Source organism: Bison bison, unplaced genomic scaffold, assembly GCF_000754665.1.
Source record: "Bison bison bison isolate TAMUID 2011002044 unplaced genomic scaffold, Bison_UMD1.0 scf7180017864366, whole genome shotgun sequence".
NCBI classification, from domain to species: domain Eukaryota; kingdom Metazoa; phylum Chordata; class Mammalia; order Artiodactyla; family Bovidae; genus Bison; species Bison bison.
This window is the reverse complement of record NW_011494938.1, coordinates 1,736,435-1,750,293: the sequence shown is the minus strand read 5'-3', so window position 1 is coordinate 1,750,293 and position 13,859 is coordinate 1,736,435. Positions and strand designations below refer to the sequence as shown.

Genomic DNA, 13,859 nt, shown 5'->3' with positions numbered 1-13,859 from the left:
GGGAGTTGGTGATGGACAGGGAGGCCTGGCGTGCTGCGATTCATGGGGTGGCAAAGAGTCGGACATGACTGAGTGACTGAACTGAACTGAACTGATCATCTTTCTCCTGTTATTTCCCCCCCAGTTTTATTGAGAAATAATTGACATACATCACTGTCTACGTTTAAGGCATACAGTATGAAGGTTTGATTCATGTATATTATGAAATGATTATCACAATAGGTTCAACTAACATCCATCTTCTCATGTAGATAAAAAGAAAAGCAAAAAAGGGGAAAAAAAATTTCCTCACCATGAGGACTCTTAGGATTTACTCTTCACAACCTTCCTATACCACACAGCAGTGTTAGCTATAGTTCTCATGTTAGGTCATGATGAGGATTTAAATGTCTCAAGTAGAAATTAGTAGCCCACATAAATTTTAAAAGAATCTTACTCCTTTAGCCTGATGAGGTTTATGGGATATTCTAACTCTGCTCTTTGACCTCAACAACATTTGACTCCTGATACTTTTACCCCAAAGGTATTTTAATATAGTTTAATCAGAACTATTCCAATATTGATAAGCTTTTACTAAGAAAAGAATAATCTGGAATGAATCCCATTTAGTTTAATTCTTTGATCATTGAAGCTAAACTTTACAATTTTTTTTATCTTATTCATGTTAGCAAAGCTACTGATTGGTATTGATTCTTTTCTATTTAACAGTTAAAGTTATGATATACTGATATTTTTATATACCAAATGTTATCAGGTACAGCTTTCTGCACTATGAAGTTTTCTCTGTTACTTGTACAGAACAAAATTTGCTAAAATTTGATTCTTCTGTCAGTTTTGGTCACACAGATTTTACTATGTGTGATTCTGTTGTCAATTTTGTTTTGTGTTAATTATTTCTACCAATAGCTATTATTTGCATTAAATGGATGATAGGAATTCAATTAGATATATTTGTTTATGAGCTAAACTGAGAAAACTGTGGTTCTGAGACACTGAGGTGGAGTCAGGGAGAGATGAGGAGGAAACCAGAGGGAAGATAAGCAAACCATAGACGGGGAGATGAAAGAAGATACGCTTCTATAAAAACATTCTCAGCGTCAAAGAATTTTGCAAAACAGAAATAAAGGATATACACTAGGCATGCCTTTTTAAAAGCAAAAAATATCAAATAACAAAATAGAAAACAACACAAAGCCTTCTGGTTTGACTAGCCATTACTCCTTTTAAAGCTATATAAAAATAATCTACCAATTAATGAATCATAAAAATGACTACTGGTCAAACTTACGGTCTTCAAAAAACACTAAAGAACATTTGTTATAGTCAGAATTCATTGTCCCATGTGTTTACTTTGTTCCAATTAAAAATGGTATAACTTCATTAAATTAATTTTGAAAATAGAGAAAAGGGAAAGAAAAATAATCCCACAAGCCTAACAAAGCCACTATTAACACAGGTCTGTTTTCCAATTTTATTTTTTACATTAACTAGAATTTCTTATAGATATTTGTTATGTATTATGGTGATTATAGAGAGCATCTCTAGTGTTTAGTTTAACTGCGACTAAACAATTCCATTCCAAAAGTTCAATTTGAATGAGACATTTTCACAGTGAAAACTACTAGCAAAAGAATCTGCAGTATTCTGTTGCAAAGGAGGAATCAGACTGCTGGATCCATGTAGACATGACTTAAAACTTTAAAGCAAAGTTAAAAAGCACACTAAAAGTTATTGACATTGCAGCTGTATTGTAATAACTTTGAATGGAGACAGATGGCTATTAGACTTGTGATGATTTTATAATGTATGCAAATGTTGAATCACTGTGTAATTCACGTGAATCATAATATTTTATGTCAACTACATTTCAATTAAAAAAAAAAGAATAGTTGGCATTGTCTTTAAAGAATTAGGTTATGAGCATATAAAATAAAATGAACATTCATTACCTCCAAATTTGGATTCCTCAAATCTGCTTTCCATCCAAACTGTTTCATAAGAGCAATTCCAATTACTCTTCCTACCTCCTGAAAAGGCAACAGGTTAAAAAAAGATAAGAATACTAAAAATGAAAATTTTAAGTTTAAATGTAAGCAGAAAACTATCAGGGAAATCAATCATACTATCTGATGGTAATTTAAGGTTACAATATTAAAATACTACATGAAAGCATTTTCTATTCAAGGCAATAAGGGTGCATTGTACCGCTTCCACCCCAACAAATCTTATGGCATTGACGTTTACTTGTGTGTAATCTCTCTCCTTGTAATTTCAGGCACATGAAATAACCAGATTGTGGCCTGATAAATATGGTCATTCTGGGTTCCAGGAAATAGATGCAAACTGAAAGATGAATTATTTTAGCTATGGCAATTCTGTATATTTTAAAAGTACCCGTTTAGTAGCATTAGGTTCAGACTGAAGAGTCTGTCTGATTTTAAGACTGGCCCAAGGACCCACACCTATGCCCTCAATATCACTAAACTTTGCAGGGTCCTTTTGTGGTGTTTGCTCTCCTTTTAAGTACACCTGTGTATCTCAGTCTGGGTGCTGGGAAGATCCCACATTCAAGACCTGGTGCTGAGCAACCACTCGATCAACACAGAACCGAACTGAAGAGAAAGCCAAAAAGCTTAGGGCCATGATATTCGAATTTCCAAATGTAAACAGTATCTATGAGTTTAAGGAAACTTTTAGGGAGAAAGTAAAAGGAAGTCTTTATGTAGACTGGCACAGTATTCCTCTTAAGCATCTGAGGTAAAGTTAAGAAGGAAAACGCATTTTTAGAAGAGATTTAGTTATGTGCGATTAGGTCGAGTGATCTGTCTGGGCCTGGTTATGTATTCTGTGAGAAGTTTTCACCTCATTTTTGATCTAAAGAATAATTAATTCTTTTAGAAAATGGGAACCCACTCTGGGGGGCAAGTGTACCTGTGCAGTAAGGGTCTTTGCAACGGCTCCACTGCAGCGACAGGAAACTCTAAAAGTTAAGTTGGTCTGGTTACGCGTATCAACAGCTTCCGTGACATCATCCTGAAGTTTTTGAAATTTTTCTCCTTCAGTGATAAAATTTCCTTGCTCCAATATTTTTTCTTCTATTTGTTTTTCCAGCTGGCATTCCTTAGTCTCTTGTAGCTCTTGGATTTGTTCTGTTTTCAATTTCTTAGCAGTGATATCATCTTCTCCCACTTTTCTTTTGAGTGGGTTAGCATTTTTGTGAGAAAGTTTTTCCTTTTTTGCATCAAGTTCAAGAAGATTCTTCCAAATTGAAATGGCATTCAACCAACTTTCAGGATCATCATTTATAAGTCTTTGTAGTTCATTAAGTATTTTTCCTAAATAAGTAAAATCTCAGTTTATCCTTTACTGAAGCTATTCACACCCTCAAATCCCATTACCTTTATTTCTTTAAAATAAGAAATTTTATTAAATTGCTACATGAATACTGATTTCCCTTTTATCTGGAACTTATATAATTTAAGAATATTGTACAGAATAAAGTTCATTCATGTATTCCATACTTAACATCAAACCTGTTTTAAAATTCCTATAAAGTTACCATTTACTTTAGCAAGATCATTTGTCCTATGATAACATATGTATCTCTTCGATATACACAGAGATGTACAATGTGTGTTGATCTTTAAAGTAATGCTGATCTTGCATATAAAAAATTAAGTTTTAAAAAATAGAGTAAATTGCAAAACAGAGCTCAAAAACAGAGCAACTGAATCTTGAGACTATTTAAGACCACAAAATATTAGCACAGATCATAAAATGAGCTTCCATAAAGTAACATTTCAGATATACAACTCATTCATAATTTAGGAACTGGCAGTCATGCTTAGTAAAATGTAATCTTTTCTTGATAAGCAAAAGCCATCAAGATGATCAAAGAGTAATTACTGTAGTTCTTTAAAGATGAAAGTGTGTGGAATATTGGGATGAAGTTTTACTGACCTTACAACATAATATCTGAGGATTTGTTAACAATTTTTCTGCCCCATCTTGATGTCTCACCATTTGAATTGCTCTTGACACAGTTTATTATAGGCTGTGATGACATGATTTCTTGTGCACAAGCAGCAGTCAAAATAAGGTTTAAGGCAATGTTTTATCCAGCTATAGCTGATCCTTTTTTGCTTTTGTCAGTATCTTTACGTTATTTTAGCAGCACATTTATAAAAGTAGGGAGTGGACAAGAAATCTCTTAAGCCCTCTTTAATGCTTTATCAATTTAAAGTTCCTCACAATAGGAAATTTTACTATGTAGTATTTTCCAATTATATCACTCATCAGGTAAAATTTATAAGTTCTGACCAATTATTTAAATCAATGCATTTGGGGTTATTACATGCTCCTAAATCTAAATAAATGCACCAACCATATATAGCCTTAGAGAAGGTGTCTGATCATAATTCTCAAGGAAGAAATGTGACTTAGGACACTAAAATCTCAGAAGGAAGGCAACACATTGGTCAAAACTTGTAAAAGAGAAGAAACACAATTAGGTGATAATATTCAGGAAATACAGAAAAATAACTAAAATTAATGATCCCAGGGGTATGAATGATTCTTTAAAATGTGAAATGGCTACATATTAATTGCCAAGCAAAAAACTCTGGAGTGCACTATGTCACGTAGGTAAAAGCAACAGGTATACACCTACCTTTACTCACAGAAGAAACAGGAAATGGAAGCTGCTTTTTAATCAGCAAAAATAACCTTTCTGCAGATTTCAATTGTTTCAGCATATTCAAGTCAGAACAGGTGGTGAAAAAAACTTTTCCTGAAATGTATTCAACCTAGAGATAGAAAAAATAGATATTAATGTAGTTCAATGTCAGATTAAGAATCATTTCCCTTCCCTCCCCCTTAATACATTAAAACATAGCATCTAACAATAATAAAAATGCCTATTTCTGAAGTATCTACTATTTATTAGACTATCCTAGGCACTCTGTTTACGTTTTTCCCCCTCATCCTATAACAACCCTCTAAAGTAGATTTTATCATCTCCATTTTATAGATTAGGAAATTAAAGCTTAGAGTGGTTAAATAATTTGTATGAAATCACATAATCAGTGACCAAGACCATAATCTTTCTGTGTTACTTTTTGGAAAGTTTTTGTGTACACTCTACTAAAAAAAAATAGAACACAAAATACTGATTAATTATCAAATCTCACACAACTACTAAAAGTGGGGAAAGGAAAGGCAAAATGGATAGGACAAATTAGGTGTCTAGACCAAGTTTAACCTAATCAGTAGGTATTTATTAAACATGTACCTCATGGTCTACAAGGAAGCATAGAGTATAAATCCTACAGATGAATGATAATGTAAAAGGCATATACTGACATACAATTAAAATGTAAAATGTATAAGACAATAATTTGCATTAAGCCCAGGAGAAAAGTAAAATGTTAATAAATGTTCTGGTAAGTTGCAGGTACAATAAGCATTACTAACGACGGAAGCCACCATTAGTAAAAGTCTTGGGAAAGAATCCTATAAGATTTGGTAAGAGGGATTCTCACAAAAGAATGCAGGGGAAGAATGCAGAGGTGGGCGTGACAATCTGGCTGAAGTAAACTGTAAGACAGCATGGCAACCTTTGTTGTGTGATGCTGACTGGATGGTGTCAGGCGGATGGATGGTGCGGCTCAGGCCCAGCTTGAAAAACAGTTAACGATTTTACCCCAGATGGTAATGGTTCACCATTATAGACTTCTGATGAAAACTATGACAGCACTAAATTAGCTGGAAGAAAGATTTCTGTGGACGGGGCATAAAGGACTGAGTGCTGAATGTGATGCTGGAGGGAGAAGCAGATTACTGAGGAAGAAATAATGAACCACTTGGCTGCGGGAACCAGACAATGGATAGAAGCAAGAGTATGCATCAAACTGAAAGAGGCTTGAAAGACAGGATAGATATGTAGACAAAGTCAGAGAAGAAAGGAAAATGAAAAGAACACTGATTCAGAGAGTCAAACGAGGTACAGCAAACGATGCTCAATGCCAATGGAACCCTAAACCTTTTGGGTCAACCAACCCCCTAAAGTTCAGGATGGATGTGGATGCTCCTAGCATTCTCCTTTAGGAATGGCCTCAGGCTAACTAACATGGTTTTAAGTTATCTCCTAGGACTGAGGCAACCATGGCATCAGGGGTGTTCCATGTGTACAGACAGCTCCCACTCAGTGGAACTTGAACTCCAAGTGTGTGGTATGTTTGATCTGACCTGTTCTAATTAAGCTTTTGGGATGGTAATTTCTAAAGTTACACTCTAGCTTGATGAAGAAGAATCTCTGCTGGGGAAGCCCTAAGTTGATGACAATTAAAACCCCAATACTTCTATAGTTTTAAGATGAACAAGATCTGGGATTCTGATGTATAGCATGGTGATTTTGGCTAATAATTCTGTATTATTTAGCTGAAAGTTGCTAAAAGAGTAGATCTTAAATGTTCACATCAAAAAAGTAATGCTGATTACATGATGGGATGGAGGTGTTAGTTAATGCTATGGTGGTCATCATTTTGCAACATATAAACGTATCAGATCACCTTAAACTTAAATAATGCTATATATCAATTATATCTAAATAGAGCTGGAAAAACAAATAAATTTTAAAAACTCCAAAGACTTTAGGTACTAGCAATGTACCTAAGACAGACGGAGGAAGTAGGGAATGAAAGAATGTTTAGGAATCAATATTTAAGGGGATAATGAAGTAACTAAAACAAGAACTTCTGGTTTTTACAATTTACTTCTTTCTCATTACAAAGGTGACATTTTCCCACTAAAGTCAAAATTGAATATATACCTCAAAATGCTTAGAACTTGGAAACAAAGTTTTAAAAGGTAAGTTTTTTTGAAGTTTAGATTTTGTTACTTGATCTAAAAGTATAGTTGATATTAAGCCATCACATGAAATAGCCAGTTAAGATTCTGGGGGAACTGAAATAAATATTTTACTGTAAATCTATGGTTCTAAGATTCAAGTCTTATAAATAAACTGATACAAACATCTAGACCAGTCTAGACATTAAATTAATTATTTAATAGTACAAAGATCTTATCTTTTCTCATTTACTTGAGTATCAAGGGAGATAATTTATATAATGAACTTCTAAAAATATTTTATTGGAGGAGGGTGTGGAGAACAAAATATTTTTTCGACTGAAAATCAAGTTAATTAAGAGGAAGAGGACCTAAAAGGTCCTTTAGGAAAAGGCAATGGCACCCCACTCCAGTACTCTTGCCTGGAAAATCCCATGGATGGAGGAGCCTGGTGGGCTGCAGTCCATGGGGTCGCTAAGAGTCGGACACGACTGAGCGACTTCACTTTCACTCTTTACTTTCATGCACTGGAGAAGGAAATGGCAACCCACTCCAGTGTTCTTGCCTGGAGAACCCCAGGGACGGGGGAGCCTGGTGGGCTGCCATCTCTGGGGTCGCACAGAGTCGGACACAACTGAAGCGACTTAGCAGCAGCAGCAGCAGCAGCAAAAGGTCCTTTAATCTACTGGGGTGCTCAATCATAAGAAAAATATGTGTTTAGCCACTTAAAATGTTAAATACATTCTAAAAATCAATACCAACACTGGTTTATTCTGTTTATTTTAAAAAAATTAACATTAGGCCTACATTCCTTTTATAAGAAATGAGCATGTAATCAGAATGTGGCGGATTCATTTTGATATTTGGCAAAACTAATATAATTATGTAAAGTTTAAAAAAAAAAAAAGTAGTTTATGAAATGGTAAAATAGCCACTGTGAGAATCAATCATATATATGCAAGTGCTTTAATAGTTCACCTTTTGTAAAGTATTCTATCTCAAAGTAGTAGAAAAACGAGTTTTGGTATTTATGATTTCAAACACTGCTGAAGCTACTGTTACTCATTTTCTTTAGTTTATTGTTTGTAACTGATCATATTCAATTACAATAATTAGGGAGGACTGTGGCATTTTAGACTATTTCACACTAGTATTTGTTACTTGAAAATTTATTTATATATCCAATCTGTTTTTACCATTTGGAATTAAATCATTAAAAGTGTCTAAAACCAACTGGTTTTATGTCTAACACTTCAGAAGATGAAACAACAGCCTTTATTAAAAGAAAAAACAGCTCTGTTGTCAGCTATAATATCTAAGCAGTTAGTATTTTTGTTTTTCTTTTAAAATTTAGGGAGTCAGATCTAATGCAAAGATGAAAAGCCTAAGCCAAGGCAAAAAGGTAAGGTACAGTAATAAGGAGATACCAAAGTTTTCCTAATTCTACAGATGCCACTTAATTTTAGAATTAATTTTTAAGTGCTAGGTGAAGGACCGAGGTGGGGTGTGAGCTTTTGTGTTTCATTTTAGAAGTGAGAATTAAAAATATATATTTTACTTAATTTTTTAAAAAGTATCCAATCTACAGGGAATGCATAGAATCTAGAACCTTATGCAATCATCCCATTAAATGAAATAACTGAAAGAACTCGACTATCTGCTTAACCCTACTATGTGGGCTAATTGTTTTGCTATGTGGGTTTATAAAGGCTAATTAATTAACTGACCAGGCCTCCTGGTTCTCTGGCATTGCAGACACCTCTACTACAATGAATTTTATCTTCAAGATTACTGTTTCTACTTTTATTTTTATAATAACAGTATTTAACACATTAAACAGAATTACAAAGTAAAGCTTAATTTTACCCAATACATTTCTTTAAGGTATGCTACACACTGCATACTAGAGTATATATTATATTTATATGCTGTAAGTATTTAAAAATACCCAGGAACCTATAAAGAGGCTTGCCCCAACACCGGAGGAAAAAAAATCAAACCTGAACGTGACCAAGTGCCAGCTATAACTTATATGACTCCAATTGATAGGAAATAGAGGAACATGTGAAAGTACACCACGGAGGTGCAAATGGCAAACACTGAGAACAAGCAGAGAGGTCAGTTTTCTAATACTGAAGCATACGCAGATTGGGTCAAGCCTTCTATTTTTCATACCAAGAACTCTAAGTGAATATTTGAAAAAAAAAAAAAATCAGCGTGGCATGATGTCATGGCTTCACAGTGTTCAAGGACCTGGAACCAGGTGCCAACCTGCCTGGGTTGAATATGATAACATGTCTGATTTCACAGATAGCTTGGGTGTGAATCCCAGCTCTGCCATTTTCTGGTTCCATGATGTGAATATTTTATTGGACTTACTTGTGCTTCATTTTCCATGTCTGTTAAATGTGGAGCCCACCTCAAAAGATAGGGTTGTTGTGAAAATTAAGTGTCTGACATATTAAATGCTTAACCCATGTCGGCAGTTGCTATTATATTGTTGCTTTTTCAGACTAGCTACATTTAACACTCTATGACATTCGGTGACTAAAACCACAAACGGCAGTTAGTCTAATAAGACTGATGTCATTCTTCATGATCCTCTCTGTCCTCTCTCCAATCATCATCACAGAAACTCCTTTTGTGAGCTTTCAACACTTCAGGAGTCCTGGGAGTGGAGTGGTCAGTTTCTTTCAATAAGCTTTCATTTTCCAAAAATACATCATTTACACTGTCATATATAATCCCATCAAGACACTGGAGCCTTTTTCTATTACATCCTTTCCCTGTTTTCAAGAAACAGGCTCAGCATGTACTAGAGGGTAAACTGATGTTTACAACTTTCTTCATTTCATCGAAATTAACAGTGTAATAATACCAGCAACTGCTAACTTCCTTCTCTGAGGCATCCTAGGGTATTTTTCTAGCTACTATTTACTGCGGATTTACACTGTACTTTACATAACTTTTATCACTGAATCCTCCCAACAGTCCTGAGATAAACACAGTGTCAGGAAACTGACAAAAATAGCTGAACCTGACGATTATATTTGCATTTAAAAGCTGGAGAAAGAATTCTTACAGGTCTAATTCTAATTATAGGCACTATCAAACATTTTTCTTTAAAGAATCTAGGAAGTAACTCACATCAATAGCTCTTTTTTAAAAAAAAACCTTCAGCCGTGACAGTGACATGTGTAGGGGGAAAGGGCTGGCGGGTCTTTCTGGCAGTAATTAAGGGACCTGCCAGCAGAACTCCGAGGGCCCGGCCGTCGCCTCTGTGGGTTCGCGGTCAGACAGAGAGGGGTTCGCGTCACTTTCGAGGGTCGAGGACCGACCCCAGCGGGGAGGGACCACGGCCAGGGGCGGGGCCTGGGCCGCCCTGCTTCTTGCCCCGGCTCGCTGCGAGGCCGACTCACCTGGGTGGCAGCCAGCCGCTCCCGCACCTCCCGCATCAGGAAGGGCTCCAAGCCGCGGCCCGCGGTGCAGAAAAACTGGGCGCCCGCTGCAGGCCTGGAGCTGGGACCTCCGGGAACCACCGCCATGGCAGTTCGGGGTCACGTGGCCTCGGGTGCGCGCGGCGCGGCCCCGAGGTCCCGGAGGCGGCGCGCAGGGGCCGAAGGGCCGGGTGTAGCCAAGGGCGAACCAGGCCGGAAGGTCCCAGAAAGGTCTGATCGGCTGAGAGGGGCCCTGTGGGTCTCCTAGGTTAACTGATTGGAACCTCGTTGATTAGGCATCTGGAATTATTTAGAATCGCAGGTGGAAGGGATGTGATTGGGATATATAACTGGGAATAATAAAGACTGCCACTCATCTGGTAGATCCTTAGCAGATGCTCTCATGGCACATCTTTGCCTCTGATAGCATGGCTTCGCTATGCTAAAGAAGTGAATGATGACTATAGGAAACAACATAAAATGTGAAAGACTGGAGGGAATGAATAACTGATGGCGTTGCTTAAAATATCCATTAGATTTTTACCTCAGTTCTTCCCCGGTAGTGAGATAGGGGATAAGATTACTGGTTTGTGCTAATAATGAGACATCCTATTCCAAACGATTGATTGTTGGTGTATAAAATAAATGAATAATATTTTCAAATCAATACTTTTTAAGGTGGGAAAATGAAGCATTAAAAATGATTTCCCTATAACATCTGTGACTGCTACTCTTTAAATGACTATAACAAAGGAAGATACATCAGTAATAGGTCTTTCTGTTGTACCTTGGAGAAAACAATAAGTCGGAACTTGGATAAGAAGTTGGAACTTGGATAAGAAGGCAACCCCACTCCAGTACTCTTGCCTGGAAAATCCCATGGACGGAGGAGCCTGGTGGGCTGCAGTCCATGGAGTTGCGAAGAGTTGGACACGACTGAGCGACTTCACTTTTACTTTTCACTTTCATGCATTGGAGAAGGAAATGGCAACCCACTCCAGTGTTCTTGCCTGGAGAATCCCAAGGACGGGGGAGCCTGGTTGGCTGCCGTCTATGGGGTTGCACAGAGTCGGACACGACTGAAGCGACTTAGCAGCAGCAGCAGCAAGAGTATAAATAGTGTACTCTTATTTTTAATCTTTGACTATAATAATATAAACAGGCAATAAAAAAAATATGATATGCATTAGCTTGGGCTTCCCAGGTGGTGCTAGTTGTAAAGAATCCACTTGCCAATGCAGGAGACATAAGAGAGGTGGGTTTGATCCCTGGGTGGGAAAGATCCCCTGGAGGAGGGCATGGCAAGCCACTCCAGTGTTCTTGCCTAGAGAATCCTATGGACAGAGGAGCCTGGCATCCTATAGTCCTTGGGATCGCAAAGAGTCAGACACAGACTGAAGAGACGTAGCAGGCTCGCACTCATTAGCATAACTTTAAAACAAATTATATCTCTGACATAACTTTTAAAAATAAAGATGTGAAATATTTTTTAAAAAGGAGATGTACTATCATCTCGTTCATCTTCTTATTTTTCAGATAGAGGAAATTGATGCTTAAAGAGGCTCAGGGACAGTGAGTTAGGGGCACAGCTCAGGCTAGAACCTAAGTCTTGATTTATACTGTACATACTGAGCTTTGTTCCATTCCTACCAACTCCCTCCCCTCATCTCCATCCCTCCCCACTACTCTCCTAAGATAAGGACCAGGCTCTGTCTTCTCCAAGCATTGGGCCCAAACTGGGAATTCCTAGGCCCAAGAGCAGACATTTCCATGCTCCACCAAAATGTCTTTATATTCATAAAAGAGGTAATATTTCTGCACTAAATTAACTATACAGTCTGGGCCACCTGATTTGATTGACTCTCTTAACAGTATTTGAAGAGGTGTCTTTTAAACTCTGAATTTTAAATTGACAATGAATACATCACTTGAAGACTAGAATTCATATTATTTAATAAGCAGCATTAAATTAGCTCTGTAGTTATATAAATCAGGTATACAGAAACTACTAAATGTGCCTCTCTATCAAGTGTGTCTCCTGTTCCTCACAATAGGATATCAAGTTCAGTAAGTGGATATTCCTCCACTCTGCCCTGCCCCCTACCCAGCTCATGGTCCGCTAGGACATATTGTGAAAATTCTTATGGAGTCAGGTTACATAAGCTTTCCAAACTTCAGTCCTAAAACTCTGCAGCCTTGGGTCAGCCGTGGTTCTATCCAGGAGAGTACATTGCTGGCCAGCCTGAGGCTGCAGGAGTTATTTCTTCTTCTGCTTTGGGCAGCACTGCCATGACCTGGCCCCTACTGATCTCTCTTATCTCTTGATATCAACTCATATAATTTATGCTCCGATAATTTGCAATTTTTTAATGTTTAATACTCTGATAGACTGCCTGAAGAACTATGGATGGAGGTTCGTGACATTGTACAGAAGGCAGGGATCAGGACCATCCCCAAGGAAGAGAAATGCAAAAAGGCTAAATGGTTGTCTGAGGAGGCCTTACATAGCTGTGAATAGAAGAGAATCATCGAAAGGCAAAGGAGAAAAGGAAAGATATACCCATTTGAATGCAGAGTTCCCAAGAATAGCAAGAAGAACTAAGAAAGCTTTCCTCAGTGATTAATGCAAAGAAATAGAGGAAAACAATAGAATGGGTAAGTCTAGAGATCTCTTCAAGAAAATTAGAGATACCAAAGGAACATTTGAGCAAAAATGGGCTCAATAAAGGACAGAAATGATATAGATCTAACAGAAGCAGAAGATATTAAGAAGAGGTGGCAAGAACACACAAAACTGTACAAAAAGATCTTCATGACCCAGATAATCACCGTGGTGTGATCACTCACCTAGAGCCAGACATCCTGGAACGTGAAGTCAAGTGGGCCTTAGAAAGCATCACTAAATTCCAGTTGAGCTATTTCAAATCCTAAAAGACGATGCCATGAAAGTGCTGCACTCAATATGCAAGCAAATCTGGAAAACTCAGCAGTGGCCACAGGACTGGAAAAGGTCAGTTTTCATTCCAGTCCCTAAGAAAGGCAATGCCAAAGAAAGCTCAAACTACCACACAATTGCACTCATCTCACATGCTAGTAAAGTAATGCTCAAAATTCTCCAAGCCAGACTTCAGTAGTATGTGAACCGTGAACCTCCAGATGTTCAAACTGGATTTAGAAAATGCAGAGGAACCAGAGATCAAATTGCCAATATCCATTGGATCATCGAAAAAGCAGGAGTTCCAGTAAAACATCTATTCTGCTTTATTGACTATGCCAAAGCCTTTGACTATGTGGACCACCACAAACTGTGGAAAATTCTGAAAGTGATGGGCATACCAGACCACCTGACCTGCCTCTTGAGAAACCTGTATGCAGGTCAGGAAGCAACAGTTGGAACTGGACATGGAACAACAGACTGGTTGCAAATTGGGAAAGGAGTACGTCAAGGCTGTATACTGTCACCCTGCTTATTTAACTTATATGCAGAGTACATCATGAGAAACGCTGGGCTGGAAGAAGCACAAGCTGGAATTAAGATTGCCAGGAGAAATATCAATAACCTCAGATATGCAGAGG

At 37.5% G+C, this 13,859-nt stretch overlaps 1 protein-coding gene across 2 annotated transcripts in view; it reads right to left on the bottom strand.

Annotated features, from left to right (window-relative positions):
* THUMPD2 (THUMP domain containing 2) overlaps positions 1-10,409 on the bottom strand; it is a 39,485-nt gene extending 29,076 nt beyond the window's left edge. For both annotated transcript variants that reach the window (XM_010855559.1, XM_010855560.1), the window contains exons 1-4: positions 10,266-10,409; positions 4,670-4,805; positions 2,932-3,335; positions 1,950-2,027 (exon numbers count right to left, since the gene is read on the bottom strand). In XM_010855559.1, the coding sequence (XP_010853861.1) occupies positions 1,950-2,027; positions 2,932-3,335; positions 4,670-4,805; positions 10,266-10,391 (744 nt within the window). In that variant the 5' untranslated portion in view covers positions 10,392-10,409. The remainder of the gene's footprint in view (positions 1-1,949; positions 2,028-2,931; positions 3,336-4,669; positions 4,806-10,265) is intronic.
* Positions 10,410-13,859: the final 3,450 nt, after the last annotated feature.